Source organism: Poecilia latipinna, unplaced genomic scaffold (assembly GCF_001443285.1).
Source record: "Poecilia latipinna isolate Pla-1442-1.1 unplaced genomic scaffold, P_latipinna-1.0 Scaffold596, whole genome shotgun sequence".
NCBI lineage: Eukaryota > Metazoa > Chordata > Actinopteri > Cyprinodontiformes > Poeciliidae > Poecilia > Poecilia latipinna.
In genome coordinates, this window is record NW_015113212.1 from 171507 (window position 1) to 192074 (window position 20568).

At 39.1% G+C, this 20568-nt stretch overlaps 2 protein-coding genes across 5 annotated transcripts in view; one reads left to right on the forward strand and one right to left on the reverse strand.

The window, feature by feature from the left end:
- The first annotated feature begins 949 nt into the window (after nt 1-949).
- fbln7 (fibulin 7) lies at nt 950-13840 on the forward strand. Of its 3 annotated transcripts, none has more exons than XM_015042587.1 (8): nt 950-1210; nt 3146-3341; nt 6932-7108; nt 9557-9682; nt 9772-9909; nt 10302-10439; nt 10820-10958; nt 11414-13840. In XM_015042587.1, exons 1-8 carry the CDS (start codon nt 1133-1135, stop codon nt 11784-11786), a joined length of 1365 nt encoding a protein of 454 aa, XP_014898073.1. In that variant the 5' UTR covers nt 950-1132; the 3' UTR covers nt 11787-13840. The 3 variants fall into 3 exon arrangements, with proteins under 3 accessions (XP_014898073.1, XP_014898075.1, XP_014898076.1); XM_015042589.1 differs by having other exon boundaries at nt 3176-3341; XM_015042590.1 differs by having other exon boundaries at nt 3179-3341; nt 11414-13838.
- A 1666-nt stretch (nt 13841-15506) lies between these two features.
- Nucleotides 15507-20568, reverse strand: part of tmem87b (transmembrane protein 87B) — a 12513-nt gene continuing 7451 nt past the window's right edge. Inside the window, exons 11-19 of one of the 2 annotated variants that reach the window (XM_015042585.1) lie at nt 19993-20064; nt 18581-18689; nt 18374-18432; nt 18178-18281; nt 18023-18096; nt 17876-17946; nt 17649-17701; nt 17509-17539; nt 15507-17292 (exon numbers count right to left, since the gene is read on the reverse strand). In XM_015042585.1, the coding sequence (XP_014898071.1) occupies nt 17251-17292; nt 17509-17539; nt 17649-17701; nt 17876-17946; nt 18023-18096; nt 18178-18281; nt 18374-18432; nt 18581-18689; nt 19993-20064 (615 nt within the window). In that variant the 3' untranslated portion in view covers nt 15507-17250. Of the gene's footprint in view, nt 17293-17508; nt 17540-17648; nt 17702-17875; nt 17947-18022; nt 18097-18177; nt 18282-18373; nt 18433-18580; nt 18690-19992; nt 20065-20320; nt 20393-20568 lie in introns of both variants that reach the window. The other variant, XM_015042586.1, reaches the window with a different exon arrangement.

Sequence of the window (20568 nt, forward strand, 5' to 3'; positions counted from 1 at the left end):
TATGGAAAACCAATGCAAGCACAGTTGGAAACTGGATTTTCGAAATAAAAGAAACATTCCAGACTTCATTCTGCTACTTTTGATGTGTTGGTTTGTATTAAATAGCAAGTGTAAATTTTGGTGTCATCACTGAGAGATAATATCGAGAAAATAAAATAACATAATGTGATTAAAATGCACTAATACGGACATTATTTTACCCCTGAGAATGTTCCGAACAAATGTAAAACCTTTAAATCTTGTTTTTCAAATAATAGTAATAATAAGAATAAGAATAAGAATAAGAATAAGAATAACAATAATAATAATAATAATAATAATAATAATAATAATAACAATAATAATAATAATGACATTATAGAAAATAAGAAGAAGATAACAAGATAAAATAAGACTATGGTATTAACATTAAATGTAAACATAAAAATGAAATATTTTCATTATTATTATTATTATTTTTATTATTATTATTATTATTATTATTATTATTATTATTAAATTCCTACAAGTATTTCAGCAAGTATATGTTTCATTTCACATTTAAGTGGCGAGTTTCTATGTGCCACACATTATGTCTTGTAATACCAAAATTGACCAGCAGGTGTCACAAAAACCTTGAGATTAAAAAGAAAATTGCTTACGCAAAGATTCAACACACTGACTGATATTCATGCGGGATTTTAGCTGAATATAATTCGATATTTAAGGTATTTTATATGTAGAAAATTATTCGAGTCATTCACTGCAAAATAAAAAAAACCCTGTTCCTCAGTTCCACTGATTGTCATATCAACTTGTAGAAATTATTTTTATTTACTGTAGCTGTATTTAATGAAACTATTTTCCCTGTCAGTGTTAAAGAAATGTAAGAATGAGAAAGTGGGAGGGATTCTAGCCGCAGCAAACCAATGTATCCCGCAGAGCTCAGAGAGGCTGGGTTAAACTTTCCAAGAGTTCAGGCGGAGAGAAAAGCGCATCTCTGTTTCGGGTATCTGATGAGCATCGCCTCAGACAAGACCGGGTCTTCCGACTTTCTTTTATGGGGATTTCTTCAAGCACAATAAAAAAAAAAAAACCCGGAAACCTGACAAACATTTAAAGGGATATCAACTGGACGGCTGGTGTTTCAGTAATGGCTTTGTCTCTCCGAAGCAGGTGTTTGGTTTTGCTGTGCTTGACAGCTGTTCACTGCGGACACGCAGCTCTTCAGGTAGGAGAAATTTAGTCAGCTTTATGTCTGAAGAATCTGGGTAAACAGTATTGATACAATGCATGTCTGTCAACAACCTCTGATATAATACACCACCTTACAAAATCACACTTTTTGAACTCTCTTCCACATGCATTTTTTATGATAAACCAGTGTAACATACTTATAAAGTGGCCAGAAAATGAGACATTTTCTTCCCTTTTCCACAAATAATAATTTGAAAAGTATGGCACATTCTTCTATTAATCCCTCCAGTCCTGCACCTTTTGTTACTTCTGCAAATCCTTTGAATGAATTTATTGAATTTATTTGTGCCTTTTAAAAGATATGAATACGTTGAGATTATAACTCCTCCACTGTAGCTCAGGCTGAATGTTTGGGGTCTTTGTTCTGCTAAAAGACAAAACTCAACCCGAGCCTTCACCTAGGATTACCCTGTATTTTTCTTCATCTACCCACTCCAATTAATTTCCCTGTCCTTGCTGTAGAACCCCACAGCATGATGCTACCATCGCCATGTTTCACCAGTGGGATGGTGTGTTTGAGAAAATGTGAGTTGACTTTCTAGAGCCATAAAACCTAGATTTTTATGATGTTCACTATTGTTCTCTGACAGATTATGTTTACTGAACAACTTTACTGATATTGAGAATAAATTACATACACTGTGAAGCCTGGAGCTCTGCAGGTTTAATGCGCCTCTCATCCGATGACAACTGGCGATAGACGACAGCCCAAAAAATAGATGCATGAATTGATTTATTCACAGATGGACTCTGTTATTAAGGATGACTTCCTGAAGGCACTTGGTTGAAGTGGTGCTTATTTAGAAGGTCTGAATACAATTAAACATCACAGTTTTCAGAATTTTATTTGGAAAACCATTTACTGTTGCTCTTCCACTTCACAATTTTGCCCAACTTTGTTTTGGTCTACAATGTAAAATCCTAATAACTCCCACTGCAGTTTGTTTTGTGGAAGTCACCGTATGTATTGTTCAATATATTTCACAAATTATTCTCATATCTTAGTCGTCTTGATCATTTTCTTTTCCTCCTTGCGTCAGCTGCTGTAGGGCACGTAGGCTGTGTCACTTCTGTGATCATGTTTTTAGTTTTCACTATTGGGAAACTACTTCATACTGTTTGAAAAGAAAAAAAAAAAAGAAAAAGTTACATCTGGATGTGAATCTTCCCATGTCTTGTCAGCTGGTGGCATTTCCCCTTCGCCTGCAGCAGGTAAAATAAGCACATGCCAGACTCTGCGCTGCACTTCTAATGTACTGAGACTAATTGCAATTGTACAAAGCCTTCCATATGCTAGCAAAGGAATTTAAGGTATGCTGCAAGGGGAAATTGTCCCAGTGAGCTTGTGATTAACAGCCCTACTGAAAGGATTAAAGGCACTTTCTTTGAGGAATTCTATAATGGCATTTTTTTTTCTCCAAAGCGACTGTGGCACCCGTGCTATTTTTGCACTGGATAAACCAAATGAACATACCTTTACCTGTGATTATGCTAAAAAAAAAAAAAAAAAAATGCAGAGAAACAACATTTTGGACTTTGTTTCCCCTGACATCTGCCAGACATCTTTAGTCCAGCTGTGTCTGCCACTGGGGTTGTGGTAGTGGAAGCGAAAGGAGGTGAGGGGAGTCAGAAACCGAGATGGTTCAGCTGTGGGGTCTAAAATCGAACCATTAACCACAACAATAATATGTCATTATTAATATGGTTCTAATTACACGGAAAACAGATTGTAACTATCTGTTCCATGCTGACATATTTTTATTACACATTACATCATCCCTCACATCTGGATGACGCTGTTTATTCACCACTCATGTTTTGCCACCATTAAACTGAGGTAACCTCTACCCTCATGCCCCCGTTGCATTCAAAGACTTTCTTTCCTGCCAAGACTCCTTTTTACTGCTAGCTTGGCTCACGGCCCGTCGCGTTTTACCAGCAGTCCTGCATGGATAAGCACCAGGTGGTGGGAGTGCTGCGTCAGATGGAGAAGTTCTTGAAAGGCCAGGAGATCCGGTTCACAGAAGGTCTCCGGATCATGAAGTCAAAGCTGGCGTCGCTTCAGAACTCCGTCTCCAAGTTACCTCAAGCTGATCAGTCAGCTGGTGAGTTAAACCTGATCATCATCTGGATTATTGTTTGTCTGTTGACGATAACTTCAAGAAAAAGATGATTTTATTCAGTTTATTTAAATGTCCTCGATTAGACTGAATTGTTATTTATGCTAAAATATGATGTGGCATGATTTGCATAAAAGAGCAAAAAACAAACAAACAAACAACCTTAACGTCTTGGTACGTTTGTTGAATCCACCGTTTTAATTTTCTGCAACACGCTTGTCAAACTTATTTTCATTTTGGATCCATATCAAGATCATGAATGTCCTCAGAGGGTTGGTTGTTACCTTGATAAAACCTGTTAAACTGCTAAAATATGAATAAAAGGCTCTCTCTGCATTCAATGAATACTTCTTAAAATTAAATAATATTGAACATTTTTTCACGTTGACATAATTCGGCAGTATACAGATAAACACTTATTTGATTGATAAAATTAGTGTTTTTTTTTAAGGTTCTTTTTATGTGTGCCTGTAGAGTGCAGAAGGCCATATAAAAAGCTATAGCGAGCCAGATTTGGCCCCCGAGCCTCCAGTTTGACTCATATTCTACATTATTACTTGTAATACTCAGTATTTTATTTTAACACATATTTTCAATGGATTTTGAAACAACAAAGCTACAAAAGCATCCAAAACATCCAGACAACTATTCGGAACAGTTCCAATAATCAGGTCATTTACAATGCAGTCAGTGCAAAACAAAGTTTTGTGCTGTGCCTTCAAAACTAAAAATTCATTTGAAAAGTTACACAATTTGTCATTCTATGACCACAATCATATACACTTTAATGTATACGATTGGGTTCTTATGTGAGAGACCGACAGGAGATACTGCAGAAATGCTCAGGATAGTATTAATGAGAAAAGCAGCCAAGAGGCCCATAGCAACTCTGAAGGAGCTGCAAAGATTGATGATAATGGAGGAAAGTCCACAAATCTGACCTGGATTCAAGGAAGAGTGTTGAGAAGAAAGCCACTTCTTATGGAAGAAGTTGCTTTTGCAAAATAAGATCAAAATTGGAACATTATACCTGCATACATAGAGCCGTATTTAGTATAGCATATCAGCCTGAACAATTATGGGGAAACATGCCAGCAGAATCATGCTATGTGGGAAGCTTGAAGAAAATTGTGTTAAAATTCTAGCTGTAATTGTAGCAAAAAAAGAAAAAAGAAAAAAATAGCTATACAAATGCACATGATATTTCTTAGATTATTACAAAAGAAATCTGTCTTTGTAGTTGTAACGTGACCAAAAAGTAAAAAAGTTCGAGGGGTCTGGACACATCCCAGTTCCTGGATGTGTGCTCTGTCTGAGGTTTTCAGTGAAGGACGGTCAAGTGGAAGAAAACCGAGTACTCCAAAGTATCGGGTTTGCAATATTTGGGAAAAACTCGCAAGTTGAATTTGATCTTCAAACGAGGTTTCACTCAGTGAGTGACAACAGAAAGCCATATGAGGCTTTCTGGGCTGTTGTATAATGGAGTCATCCTGCAGTTCAAGACTTTCTCAGTTGCAGAGCTTGGTACTTGACAGGGGAAGTGGATTTGTGGAATTGTGTTGCTTGGCGGCAGACTCCGGGACAAATTTGTTCGTGATGGACCCTCCAGCTCATAACTCTCTGAAGAGTGCTGCACAAGGCAGGAAGACGCTGGTATTTTATAGAGAGCAGTAAGACCTCGATAAAGACTCACAGAAACCCACAGAAATCATATAATTTTTGCATTTACACATTCACAAGCCAGCTTTATTTCCCCACGGAACATATTGGACTCAGGAACGACCTCGGTATTTTAAATATTGAAGTTGGATAAATGATTAATAATATTATTTCACCTGCATTAGGAGTAATAATGTAGTGAATATGTTTCTACTTTGAAATCCTCAAATGTTTTTCATGACAACAGTTGAAGAATTTTGTAGCAGAGTATTTTTAGCTACTCTGCTAAAGATAAGTAAAGTAGAAAGCCTTGAAATAAATCTTATCCCCGTTAATGTTTTGTGAAAAGCTCTTTTGGCCGCAGGACAACACTTAGTCTTCTCCTACACCATTTCAAAAGGTTGGAGCACATACAGAGGAAGATTTTTTTTTTTTTTTTAACTTTCCTCCTTAAAAAAATCTCTCTAGATCGTACAGAATTAGGAGTTTATGAATTTCTCTACTCAGCTAACTCCACAATTTTTTATATAAAATTTTGTGCCTGATGAATCACTTCTGTGTAGATTTGGCAATTTCAGTTTTTCAGCACCATACCCCAATATTTGAAGTATAAATGGGATTTTGTTTCGAATACATCATGATGCTGTGTACGGTAGCAAGGCTTCTGAGGCCCACAGCATCACAGATCCTCGACCTTACAAAACAGTGGGCATGGGGGGCTTTAAGGAAAACATATTAATGGAAAAACTCAATCTTAATGTCATCTGACTGAAACATGCATTACCAGTGAAATTCCTAGTAGAGTTTTCAAACTCTGTATGTTTTCTTTTGTGATGGTAGGACAGAAAAGTCAGTTTTCCGGTTTGCCTCCTCAAGTAGATAACATCGAGTTGTTGTAGGGACCACAAAAATGTTTTAGTGGGGGTTAGGGAGAGCATTATTATTAACCCAAATTAATTATTGCTACGACTGCAGATATGGGTACATTTAGGTGAGTTTTAAATTTATTGGTTTGTTTCCAACTTACTGAGATCAATATACGCCTGCCTTACTTAAATGGCATGATCTGCTGTATTTTCCTGTTTTAAAGAGTGCCTATAAAATCTGTTTTATATAATAGTTAGACTCCAAAAAACCAGATTATGGTTACTAGTTCAAAATTCCTCAACACTTTGATCAACTCAGAAAAGAATAAATAAAAATGATTCAATTTATTTAACATTGTTAGCCAATAAAAGGCAGCACAGATGGTTTTATAAAAACTAAAAATATTTCCTATAATGAGATTTTTTTGTTTGTTTTCCTGTAAATAAATTTACTCGAACTACAAATAAAAGTGACCCTTTTTTAAGGTTGTTTTCACTTCTTTACTAAAAGCACAAAGTGTAAAAGGTGTTTTGACAACAGGATTAATAATTCACCAGTAATATGATGTTATGTTTCTGTTTCCGATACATAAACATACAACATGTCCAGAGAAGGGTTTAGCAGGATAAACTTGTCCTGTTGTTGACCTAAAACTATGGTTTGGACTTCACCAACATTTGGGGAAATGTCAGCTGGCTAAGTTTTCCTTTGGAAATAACAAAAAAGCAAAAAGACAGAGCAGCACAACTTGGAGGAAGAATAGAAAGTCTCATTAAAGCCACAAAAAAAAAAAAAAACTTTTCCAGTAACCAGTCTTACATAATGTGATTATTGTTCTAAATTCTGACTTGTAGGGCTTCACTGACCCATAACAGAGCCTGATCCTGCACTGGTTGACTGTAAATGAGGCATTTGAACATTTGTTTCCCATGAAGGGTCCGCGCTGCCCAGTGAAACGTGTATATCCCCGGGCGAAGAATGCCAGAGGATGCTGGGAGGCTTACTCCACATGTGACCCTCCTTCCTCTCCTTCTTTCCCCCCACCACAGCTCCGACCACCTGCCCCTCCCTGGACGCCCCCGCTCATGGAATAAAGTTCGGCTCGAAGCATTTCGTCGGACACGAAGTCCATTTCGTTTGTACGCAGGGGTACCAGCTTGTCGGTTCTTCTACACGGGTTTGTCGGGAGAACGGCACGTGGTCTGGCGTCAGTGCAGTTTGTAAAGGTGAGCTGCAGTTTATGGGGAAAATCACAACAGTAAAAAAAAATAAATAAAATATTTTACGCATTTTGTCAAACTAAAACCACAAACGTCAATGTGTTTTTACGGAAGAATATAAAAATATGTTAAGTCTAATTCTATTTTTATTAAGCAATTAGCTTTTGCTAAAATTGAGACCGGGAGCATTGGGTGTTTTATTGTGGCCACCACTATAAAACATCTTAACTAAACTTTTTAAAATTCATGTCATTCTTTAGATTGCTCATATCTCACAGGTCCTAATACAGGGTTTCCTCCACAAGGTTTCCCTCAGAAAACTTGCTGAGCCCGGTTTTTTTGCGCTATGGCCGTCACGGTTTTGAATTTAAAAATGTTTAAAGTCGACAAGAAATCAACTTTAAACATTCAATTAAAGTTCAAATGTTTAAATCATGGGCTATTGAAAGATTGGAAGATTAACACCTGAACACCAACTGCAAAAGCCTTAAAAAATGCAAACATTTTAAAAAGACTTAAATAAATAAGCAATGGTTAGCCTGGTGGGGGCACAAGTAAAGCCTGGTGGCCCGCCAGGCTTATAATACACTGGGAGAAATCCTGCTCCAGAAAACCTGCTAAGCCCAGAGGTACGGGCGCTAGGGCAGTCATTCATCCAGCGGCTCACCGTGTTTTTGAGTTAAAAAATGTTTAAAGTTGACAGGAAATTTGAAAATATCAGTTGATTAAGTGTTATTGAAAGTTTAGAAGATTAAAACCTGAACACCAGCTACAAAGTACCGTGGCCGACAGGTGCAAACGGCGAAATGAGGTGTAAACATGTAAAAAACAAATGCAACAGAGAAGCGACACAAACAAAAAAATGCTACAATAACAGAAAATAGAGGCAAAAACCTTCAATCAACAAAACAAATGTAAACACAAAAAAATTCATAAATAAAATGATTAAATCACAAAGAAAATGCTGCAGTCACAATGAAAATATTGCAATCATAACCAAAATGCTGCAAATGCTACGTGTTTACTTTGCACCTGTTTGCTGCTGGTTAAGCTGATTACACCTGTAAGCCACCATAACGTTTTTTAAAAATAGAAACAGAGAAAAATAAATAAACCATTTTTAGCCTGGTGGGGACACAAGTAAAGCCTGGTGGCCCGCCAGGCTTATAATACACTGGATTATTGGCCTGGAGGAAACACAGCTAATATATGACTAAGGTCTACCAAAGCTCCTGAAATAAATTATTTTATTGTCTAGTGTTGTGAGGTGCCAATTCAAGATTATACGGCATCTTGCGTCCAATTTCAAAACCATCTGTAAGCGACAATTCACTCATTTATAAGGTGCTGAGAGAAACTTAAGCTCAAAAACCAACCAGCTGTTCACAGATAAGAGAGAGAAAAAGATAAAGCCTGCAGTTATTTGGTGAACTGAATGAAGCACTTGTTAAATTGGGATTAAATGTCTCTGAACACAGAATAACACCTGTACTACATTCCACTGTGGGGTGCCTTTCCCTGTTTCTCTTCTTCATTACCATCAGAGCCTGGGCTACTGTAAGATAAACCACCAGCTCTCCTCCCTGCTGCTCATGTTTCTCCAGTTCTTTGTCAGCGCTCCATAGATGGGGTTAGGGCCAACCATTATAACCAGCAGAGTCCAATAGTGCAGAAATATGTCAGGCATGCTACCGTTAGTCATTTCAGCCTGAACTGATGGCGAGCTTTCCAAAAATATTCAAAGTAGCACACTCCGTCGAACATGTACATGAATTTATTGACTTTTCTGGCTAAAGCAACACGATGGGGCTTGACTCTGCACAGTAAAGGATTCCTGCTCAGCAAAAGAGGCCCAGGTTTGCTCATTCTCCAAAAAAGCAATGACAGAGGGTGAAAAACCTGAATGCTAAAAGCAGTTTAAAAATATCTAAGTGCGGCTTGTCTTTTCATGACACGGTCCAGTGGTACCACTGGTAACCACCGGAGAAGCCAAATAAAAATGAAAGGAACTGCTTGCCATTTGGTTTATAGCTGAAAGGGTAGCAGCTGCTTTGTATTTTCTCCATCTACTCAGTTCTGAGCCAGCAAGAGGAAAAAAATTTATAAGGCTTAAAGAAGTACTTTTTGACCACTTTTTCTGTACAGAGGCAACAGTGAGAAGAATAAGTGTTGTCGCATGTTAGAATATGGCTTTAATCATCCCAGAGGAGGGAACCTGCAGCAGTTCAGCAGCAGAAGTAGTGGTCTATGACAAACAAATCAGAGGTGTTAAAACACTGAATAAAATGTATCAATCAACTAATCCATTTTCAATATATTCCTAATCCTTGTGGGTCTGAAGCAGTGGTGGTTCCTATCTTCAGTATCACTTTACAGAGGGCCTGTAAAAAGGAGGCTTTTTCGTGTTTTTTTTTTTTTTTATGAAATTATGTTTTCTTTCTTTTTCATCTGCAGATATAAGCGAGTGTGCAAGTAACCCCTGCCAGAATGGAGGTACGTGTGTGGAAGGTGTCAACCAGTACAAATGCACCTGCCCCCAGAACTGGAGCGGCTCTCACTGCCAGCACCAAACCCAGACCGGTCAGTAACCAGATGTTGCTCGGTTGGTTTGCAGCTGCACATCTGCAAATTCGATCCGGCTTTGTAACCGTGTCCCCTCCCTGACGCAGCACCGCCAGAGTGGAGCGTTATGAACGACCCGGCGTTCAGTCGGCGACCTCGCTGCGCCCAAGTCAACCAAGCCCAGCACTGCAGCTGTGACGCAGGCTTCCACATGAGTGGCACGTCTGACAACAGTATCTGTCAGGGTGAGTTGTCATTATGCGCTAAATTAATTAATCCCTGTGGGGAAATTCTCCTTCGGCTTGTCGTTCCCTTAGGGATGTGAGGTCAGCCGCAGAGCAACTCCCTGTGGCTGCATGGTCGGCTGCAAGTAGCAGATGTTGTGCAGACTTTACAGCAGAAAAATATCACTTGAAGGCTGAATTTTTTTTTTCCACCTTTGGCTGCAACAGGGTGAGTAATGTGTGAAGCTGGTCTGTGGCAAACAAAATAATCCTCTTGAATGGCCAAAAGCTGATTAGAACACATTTAGGTCAGAGTTTAGTTGTTTATGTTTTTACGTCTCAAGTAACATTGCGAAATTGGAGGGATTTAGCTTAAAAGAATCAAAATAACTCTAACAACTGTTTCTCTGCAGACGTCAATGAATGCGAAGTGTATCGGTTGGACCAAGGAGGGAAACTGTGTGTCCACGAGTGTGTGAACGTCCCCGGCTCATACCACTGCTCCTGTCCCAGCGGTTACAAGTTACTTCCAGATGGGCGGAGCTGTGAAGGTGAGTGACAGGGTGGAGCAGAGGACAAAGGCTCATTGACGGGGCTTTGGCTGCAGACCCGTGGATGGGGCTTGTCCACCGAGCGTGATATCTGTGTTTTAGTAAGACAAGAAGTCCTCAACAGAAGAGATTTTCTGCTCTCCGCAAAGGTGTCTGCCTGAGACCTCGCTCCGGCTTTCATATTTCAGCCCTGCAGGTAATGGTGCCTCACAGCTGGGAAAAATGACCTCACGCTTTTTCCTTCACAAGGGCCGTTCAGCAGAGACTAAACTTAAAAACCCAAATAGGGTGCAGCACTCCACCTCCACCCCAATGTCCACACTGTGGTAACCATGAATCAGGGAGTCGGTCTTTTGCCACTGCTGTGTTGTCTCTTCCAGATGTGGACGAGTGTTTGAGCCAGAAGCATAACTGCAGCAGAGGGACATCTTGCATCAACACTGGGGGAGGCTTTCGTTGTGTCAACCCCGAGTGTCCCCGTTCCCATGGCAACATCAGCTACGTCAAGACATCGCCTTTGTAAGTGGGCACGACCCAAAGAGGATGATTTGTTTCATCGTGTGTGTTTTTTTTAGTCAAAGTAAATGAATAATAAAGCATTACATGACGTTGAAACCAGATATTTACAAACACCAAACAAAAAGACTGGAAGGGTTAGGTTAGAAAACATTACTGCAGAAACACAAAACCTTACCAAGTATTTTTCATCTAATTTGTAATAGAAGCTACAGACCCATAAGACTCAGTTGGGAACATCAGTCAAAGATCGAGTTGGAATTTATCATAACTCAAAATTGTTATCATGATAATAAATTTATCATGATAAATGAAAAACGATACAATAAATGCTCACCCCTACTTAAAACTGCACATTATGTCTTCTGTCTGCACTAAACTTGTTTTTTCACTACTGAAAGAACGAGATGATGTAAGTATTTTCCGTAAGTGGACACATTTCGTCTCTTGTGCTGCAGTCAGTGTGAGAGGAACCCCTGCCCCATGGACAGCCGCTCCTGCCATCTGGCTCCTAAGACCGTGTCCTTCCACTACCTGTCGCTGCCCTCCACGCTGCAGACCCCCGCCACGCTGTTCCGCATGGCGACGGCAGCCGCCCCCGGCCGCACCGGCCCAGAAAGCCTGCGCTTCGGCATAGCGGGGGGCAACTCCAGAGGCACTTTCGTCATGCAGCGTTCAGACCGACAGACCGGTGAGCTGATTCTGGTGCAGCAGCTCCGGGGGCCTCAGGAGATCAGCGTGGACGTGGAGATGTCCGAGTACGCCGACCGCAGCTTTCAGGCCAAGCACGTGGCGAGGGTCCACGTTCTGGTTTCGCCGTACAGTTTCTGAACCTTGGAGGAGGTGAAGAGCTCAGACCGAAGCCTGTACAGGAAGGAGGAAGAGTGCACAAAGGCCGCTGAGAGGAAAGAGAAAATGTTGCAAACCGTCACAGATTTCTATCCAGTATGGTTTAAGAATGATACCAGGGTCTTAAACAGTGCTGTTTAAAAGCATAAATGTCTCCTTGCGCTCAAGAGATAATTTGAGTCGATACAAAATGCAGTTCTAAAATAAACATTTCATTTATTAAAGGGGAAAAAGCTAGCACCACCTGCCTAGCTCTAACGTGCAGTAATAGCATGTCTAAGGAATTGGTACTCCTCTTGGCAACCGTAATGACAGCCAATATCCGCAAATGGAGAAAATATTTAATGGAGAGAACCTTTCAAATTATACATGGAGAGCAATTGATACTCAGAGTGTCCATTAGTAAGAGGCTGGGTAAAACAAGGCATCCTTTGGGATGTTCCAAAGTCAAAACTGTTGTGGACCAAAAAAGAGCACAAGACAACTCACATTTGTTTAAAATAGTCCATTTTGATGACCATCCAGACATTTAACAAAATTTGGGATACACTATTAAATCAGCCCCGATTTCCTTAATTTTGGGAGATCAGTGATCGGCTGATATTTAAATGAGAAACAGATTTTACCCACCAATCTTATCTACCTCGCCAAAGGTACTGTCCCCTGTAGCTCTGCTGTGAGAGAGACCATTGCCAGATTACGGGCTTTGTTGCTATAGTTAGCAACTTTATAAACAGAAACAATAGAAGCCAAAATCAGGAACAACAGGTAAGGCTTTCTAAGGATTGTGATTGGCCAGAAAACTGCAATCGGTGCACCTCCAATGAAAATATTTTGTACACTGCTGAAACAAAATTGAAACTTTTTAATAGGTGTGCATCCTGATACATTTGGCGTGTAACAAAAGCAGCTTTTTAGACAAGACAAACCCGTCAAGCTGACAGACATATTTATGGTAGTGTGAGCAGCAGCAGGTCCTGCAGCAGCAGCAGGTCCTGCAGCAGCAGCAGGTCCTGCAGCAGCAGCAGGTCAGGTCCTGCAGCAGCAGCAGCAGGTCCTGCAGCAGCAGCAGGTCAGGTCCTGCAGCAGCAGGTCCTGCTGCTTTGTTCAACTAATTAAACCATAAATTCTGCTCTCAACCTGCAGCAAGAAAATATGTTGTGGGATGAGTTTGAAAAGGGCGATTTATGCTGGAAAACCCTGCAATGTGGCTGAAGAAGAAAATAATCCATCAAAGAAAAATCTCATGTCTGTCATCACAAACCTTTGATCCCCAACATTGGCACAGCTAGTTATTAGGTTCAGCGATTCAATTACTTTTTCACGCATGGCCAGCTTGGTTTTGGATGGCTTTTTTTTTCCTTTGATGAATGAAAAAAACTGCATTTTATGTTTTGCCAAATGTAAAATACTTTTTCACAGCACTGTAGTTTATGAAGTGTGGTTCAGAAAAAGCATTACGTCTGTATGACAGCGGTCCTCAAATCCAGGCCTCGAGGGCCGTCGCTGTGCTGCAGCTTTTAAATGCAATTCTGCTTCAAAACACAAATAATGATGTCATCAGCATCAGGATGAACTTACTGCCTACCAAGGAAGAGATTCAGCCATTTGATTCAGGGGCCACAATGGAAAAAAGAGCTTATCTAACTTTAAAAAGTTTGAGTTAATTTGTTGCAAGCAATCAAATTAAATTGATCCATTACGTTGTCACATTAAACAAACGTAAATAAAGACAGTTTGACAAGCTTAATTTGTTAACATGTAACAAATTAATCTTTTTTTTTTTTTAAGTCCCCTGGTAGAGGATCTCATACAGGGGCCTCATAAACATCCCGACATGGCATTAGTGCTTGTGCGGCTCTAATTTATTGGAAATATTGTTCCTGGATTTGGAAGTGTAACATATTATGTGCAAATCATATCATATACTGTATATTTGTGATCGTTTTGTACAAGCTTGCATTCATGTTTTGCCAGCAGCTGCTGCAGCATTTATCTCTCTGTCATATTGTGTATGTTATGCAGAAATACTTTAATTTTTTCACAATGCAGTTGGATTTGGCGCATTTATTGACATACTTTCTGGTCATTTTGAATAACTCCAACATTACTGCAATAAAGCCAGTCCAAGGTTTCAGTATGAATTAACAGAGCCTTTCTTGATGCTAGACAGTGGGCTATTAAATGTCCTCTTGGCGGTATTTGTTTCATTCAACTACCACTGGGGAGTGAATTTTAATGAGTGAAACGCAAATCTGTGTATAGCTGATAAATGAAGGCTGGATGGCTGCAAAAGCTTTTCTTGATGAAAGGATGAAAGACCAGAGAAGAATGTGTGTTCAATAAACTAACCCATGAAGGAAAAACTCCTTGGCGATGCAAGTCAAAGCATTTCCCAAATGTCTTGGAAGGGGAAAAGACGACCCTCACAGTATTTTTATTTGACATAAGTAGAGGGAACACCAACTGTCACATCTTAAAAACATATCTCACTGCGTACTTTTGTCGGGGAGGGAGAAAATGGGCTAATGCTCACCACATGTGTCGTCCTCCTCGCGTGTCTCCATCCAGGGGTTTACGTAGCAATAAAAGAGGCCGAGACAGCCGCATGCCTCAAGAAAATCAAAACACGTGTCCCAAAGATACACTCTGCTCCTAAAATGACTACGTGCCTCAGTGGCAGTGATAGCAGTGATAAATACCACTGGTCGTGGTAGGAAGGTTTCAAGTGCGCGATTTAATTCATATTATAAGGTATATTTGGTGTTTGAACAATTAACATATCCAGTTATTTTTAGAGGGGGTCTCATGTATTTGTGGATTTAACTTATTTGCTTAAAAAAAAAACTTGCAGATGTAATGGTGCGTTCCAGTTGTAGTCGGTACTTGGAAATTCTGACTTTCCAGTATTTGTTAATTACTTTGGTCATGGCAACATGCAACACGTTACACTTCCTGCATCTTTGCTTGGTGGTTCCTGAACGTCTCATTTAGTTTTTGAGATCTACAGTTTCAGTAAGATGGTTTGAATCTTGGCCATAATTAGGTGTCCCAGCAGAAGAATGATCCCAAACATACCTTAAAACTGGTTTTGGAAAAGAAAATGGGGGGTTAATCTTAAGCTCAAAAGGCTTTTCCAAAAGCCGCGACCTCAACCCTTGGACAAATCTCAAAAGCTGGGTTCATACCAAGAAACCAGCCAATATAAGTGAGCTTTACAATCTCTCATAAGAAGCTGAGCCAGAATTGTGAATGAAGTGTATTGATGGCAAAAAAAAAAAAAAAATGTGCTGGAGATGTGTTAAACCAAATGTTAGTGGGTGGTTAAAATTTGAACCTGTATGTGTAAGAGAAAATTCACAACAGATTCCAAATCTTGTTTCTGTTAATAGTTAATACAAGCCCACAGCAAAAAGGGAACAAATGCCTTAATAAAATAAACAAAAAACAAAACAAAGAGATTGTCAAGTCCCTTTTGAGAGTATGGAAACTTATCAAAATTATAACCATTACCTTAAAGTGTAACTAAAGCCCCAATCAACCTTTTTTTTCTGATAAACTATGCAAATAGGTTATTTAGAGTTCTATTTTTATGTTTCAGTGAATATTTTTGTCATTTTGATTTAAGCTTGTTTAGTTGAATCCTCCAATTACTTTAAAATGGTACGGTAAAACAACCAGTGAAATCGTAAATGATGAAACTCTGAATTCAAATATTTATTGAGTGCATTGTACAGCTTGGAAAAAAAAGGAAACCCTTGCTATTGCAGGGTTGAATTGCAATACTTCAGGTTGATTTCAGAAAGGAAAACGACAAAAAAAAAGATGAGTTTTCTTATCCAAACATTTCCCACTTGTGGAATCACAAAAGAAGAAGAAAAAAAAAACTGAACTGAGCCAAAACCCACCTGTACAAATAATCCGAGGTCAGCTGCAGGTGTCTCCAGTTTTAAATAACAGGACAATTCGCCATCATAAGCACAAATATTTCCAGGTTTCCAACCAATATAAAAAAAAAATTGCAATGAGGACATTATAAACTCGTTCAAGTGGTCGGCTAGTGCTGACCACATTACTTATGATGTGTGATGACGTCGCCAAGACAAACATAACGAGCTCTGCTGTTAGACTTAGACTACATGCAGACAAAAATAAAAACCAGGCAGGTCTTTTGAAAAGAAAGTTAAAAAGATTAAGACTGAGACAACGTGTTTGTTACTAAGGTTTCCGTGAATGCAATAATTTTATCGGTAATTAACACAAACATTGCAAAGAAAAAAACCTGCAGATTGTAAAATATTTTAGGACAGTGCAGAGCATATGGAAACACACATCGTAAACACACGTTACAGTAAACATGGGAAACACGCAAACAATAAACGCATAAGTACACTTGAAACACAAATAAATAATGAAAAAAAATCACTAAACTTTGTATTAACAGACATACACCATATTGCTCCACATCTCATGCTCCCACCCACACAGTATTTTCAAAACATTAACTATAATTCTACACGTCCCAACTAACGAGGCTACAATTAAATGTATACAAATCCTTAATTTCTCCTTTTACCCTCACACACATTCACTAAACCCTCGGGATGTTGGGTCGTTTCGATCTGAGACGCAAAAAAAATACTTTCACTCAAGTTGTTCTCAGAAACCCACCAAACGAGACCTCACGAATAAAAGACGGACACGTAGGCACAGCTTTGATCCTCAAAGTGCATAAGAGCAAAAGATCTATGCAAAATTACCGTGTTGCAGTTTACAAAGTCGTTTTTACATCTGGTAAAAACAGGATGCTCAGGACGCTCCTGATTTATGCAAAACGGATTTCCCCGACTTCTACAAACATCGTCAAGTTTTGATATAAACCAAAATCCTGATCTGATGTTAATATTGACAATAGTGTAGTTAAAATCTGTCTTGTGGCTGTAAAATTAACTTCCATTTATCATTTTTTGAATATTTATTGTTGGGGGGGAAAAGGCTTTCAGATATTGAAGAGTTAAATCCTATCATCCTATCATATATTTGAGAGTACGCTTATCCATGATGCCCACTCCAGTAAAATACCTTTATAGTGAACAACATAAATAAATATATAACAGGAAATACTCTCTTTGGAAAGCTAAAAAAAAACAAAAACTGAAAAAGTGAATCTTTTGGTCTGTAAAAAGACAAGAAATGTTTCTTTCTGATAGACAAGGTAAGAAAAACATGGAAAGTAGCAACAGCTTCCCCCAAAAACTGCTTTGTCTACACAACTCTGTGAGGTAGCAGCTACTTAAGAGGATGCCCCGAAAAAAAAAAGAAGGAAAGAATAAAAGAAATAAAATAATGGCACTCCACCCACTGTCCACTGGAAAACTCCTGGTGGAAACTGCTTCAGTGTCAGGAGCAGCTGCTGTGTTTCTTCATCAGCTGGGGGTTTTCTGCATCACTCCAGCTTCGACATCTCATACTTTGTCGTCATGATTTCCTGGTAAATAAAATGCAGCAATAATTTTTATAACTCGTTTTCTTTGATTGTATTTACTTAAACCAATCATCTGAGGCTCACAACCCGAACTGATAAAACTCAAGTAGAAATGCGTATTTTCTGCAGATTAGATAGTAATCATGACTGGGGTGAGAGTAGTTTTCAACATTGGCTGTCTCATTTTGTGGTTTCAATCTTTATGAAAGTTTTCCATACCTCATCAGAGTCGAGCAGGACTGGCAGGGCTCTGTGGGGATGAAATGAGGAGCACACTGTTACAATCACACATGCCTTAAACTTAAAAATAAATCTAGAAAACGAAGAGAATAACCCACTGCACTTCTAAGGATGCTTACACATCAGTAAGAGAGCTTGGAATGTTGTCCTCCACCCACTTCAAATCTTCATCCTGGGCAAGTAAGAAAAACAAAGAATCAGAGCAAATACTGCCACCTGCTGATTCAACACACACTAAAAGACTTTTATTCTAAACTTTGCTCCCGTTTTATGAACTTATCATTAAAGGAAGTTGCTGAATAAACAAGTCAGGACAGAATAAAGTGAACGCTGCAGCGTTACTCACTGGGTTCGTTTCTGGAGGCTTCGCCGTGCCGTTTGTCTCGGCCTTGGCTGATCTCAGCTTTATGCCATCAGCTATGATTTTAGGAGAGAACTCTATCAACAAATGTTTACACGCCTTTCAGATAAAGCTGCTACAATAAAACCGTACCAATGTTTGAAGACGCGATGAACTCCTCAATGTCCTCGTCTTCAGAGTCATCAATGAGCGGCGTGAACGCATACCTGTTGGCAAAGGAATAATAATTAATGGAGTGAACAAATTAGTTAAGGGTGGTTTAACAACCTGCCTGAACTGCTTCTTGCCTTTGGTTGTTTGCGGACGGCCGCCATAAAAACATTATGACGAGCAGAATGAAGGAGAACAAGAATCTCCAGAAAGCGTCCTCAACCCAAACCTCGATCCAGTCCTAAGAATTAAAATGTGGAGATTTAATCAGAACTAAATAAAATGAGCAAAAGCCACAGAGGTACAACTGGAAAAGAAACAAAGTATGCTTACAGACTGGCAATCTGCTAAGTGCAACTTTTTAGCAGACCAAGCCATAAAGATGATAGAGGCTGAAAGGGAAAGGCGACGGTGAGAAACTGCAATGTGTGATTTTTTTTTCATTTAAGGTTTTTGTTTTGTCATTTAATAAATGTACTCAAAGGTTGGCATGGTAACTTTGCTTTATTACAGCTGTATAAGGACAGGTGTGGCACTTACCAATGACGGCGAATATTAGCGTGTTTGTAAAGTGCCTGTAGAGCGACAGCTTCACAGGGTTTCTCCTCAGCTTCAGAGTCTTGATGGTTTGGGCTAAGCTGACAAAGATGTGGCAGTGGTAGTCAAGGGAAACAAACAACTGGCATCACATGGAAACCAAAGTAAAAAAAAAAAAAAAAGGTCCATTTGAACTCTACAGGTTAGTTTTGATTTATTTACTGCAGCTGAGAATAAACTGTTGAGCTCACCATTACTGACCTATTTGTTCGGCAGCCATACTGGGGTTTGAGATCCTGGCTGCTGAGAAATGTCTAATTTTGTAGAGATATGTTTTTATATATATATAGATAGATAGATTATTATTACAGGGGATCGTCACCCATTCACAGTTCGGTATTCATACATTTTTCTACAAAATGTGACTCAAAATTATTCTCGGAAAATTTACAAATTGTTTCATGCAGGACATCTGAAATATTCAAAAGAAAAAGCAGCTTTGAGGCTGAAATACCCACTTGCAATGCTACTTGACATGCTATTGGCCGATGTTTTCAAAGCAGCCAATCAAAGAGCGCCATTCAGCACTGATTGGCTGCGCCCTCCACTGTGCATGTCAATAAATATTAGGCATTTGGTGTTTGAACTTTTAAAATAGGCAGTTCTAAATGTTTTTAGATGGGGTCTCCAGTATTTATCGATTGTATTTATTCAGATGCAGCTATGGACTCTAACCCCCAGCAAATACTGCGGGTCCACTGTATCAGATTTTTATATTTAGACCCTGAGTTGTACAACCTTTAGTAAACACTTTCATAATCAGACATAATACTGACAGTTTTTTCCAGATCTTTTGTAAAAACTTTTCTATTTTTGACATAACAAATAAAAAATAAAATATTACTAGAAGTTACATAATTCACAGGTGATTAAATAATGTTTTTCTTTTACATCTGAGTCATAAGTCCAACTTTGTTGTGGGTTAACAAATGTATTTTAGTGCCTATATGTCAGCTTATGATTAGGAAGTTGTTTGTTTTTTCTAAAAATGTAAAACTTTAAGTTACAGCTTGAATATCATCTGTGCAATCAATAACAGTAGGATTCATTGTGAAACAAGTTACTCAGATCCTCAACAGTTCAGTCTGACATCCAAATGCATAGTTTGTACAACACAAGCCAGACTAAATACAGGAAAATGTCATTACACAGGAAAGGATTAGAGGAGAACAGTTGAATCATTAACAGAAAAAAAAACAAGCAGGTACAGAATCAATGATTAACGTGAATTATTTCCTCTCAGATGCAGGATAACCGAGAAACCGTACTTAAATTATGTTACAATTCACCCATTTAAGGTTTGAGGAGCAGAAGGGAACCACACAGGGAAAGATTACAGGAGCACAAAAGGATATCCACCAGCATAAGGAAGAATCAAGCAGAGCCAGGGGAATGTTGGCCAATAGGGCCAAGTCAGAGTCTTTTGTCTGGAGGGGAATCAGAGTGCAAAGGACACAAAAAAAGAAGAGAAAGATGAGGGGAAAAAAACCTCAGATTGGATGGGAGATAAGAAAAGCAACGCAGCAACCAAAACGTACGACTATTTACCCAAATGGAAATAAAAGAAACAAATCATCAATCCCCAAAAGGAAGAGCATCCAAAATCCACTGGCTCAGAGCATGAGCACTTCATGTTTCATTAACCGCTGATTGTTGCAGCTGATGAGTTTACTGGAAGGATATGAACCAGATGGCGCAGGAATCAAACACAGCCAGAACAATGGCTGTAATGAGAGCAGGGCCATTGTCTCGACCCTTCAGTACGAATCCCGAAACATATTGAGAAAAACAGATTGTGATGTCACGCTGAAGTCTGAGCATGATCAATAATGGTTTATTTGGAAACAGCTTCTATAAAAAGCTTGATTTCCCCCCCCCCCCCCCCGGTTTCTTTCTGTAAAAATCTTTCCCACTTAAAACAGCGAAAACAC

Bases quoted from the DNA above. Each gene is read 5' to 3' on its own strand.
- fbln7 (XM_015042587.1), top strand. From the start codon at position 1,133: ATGGCTTTGTCTCTCCGAAGCAGGTGTTTGGTTTTGCTGTGCTTGACA. The intron at 1,211-3,145 runs GTAGGAGAAATT...TTTTACTGCTAG, and splicing joins GCGGACACGCAGCTCTTCAG to CTTGGCTCACGGCCCGTCGC. The intron at 10,440-10,819 runs GTGAGTGACAGG...TGTCTCTTCCAG, and splicing joins AGATGGGCGGAGCTGTGAAG to ATGTGGACGAGTGTTTGAGC.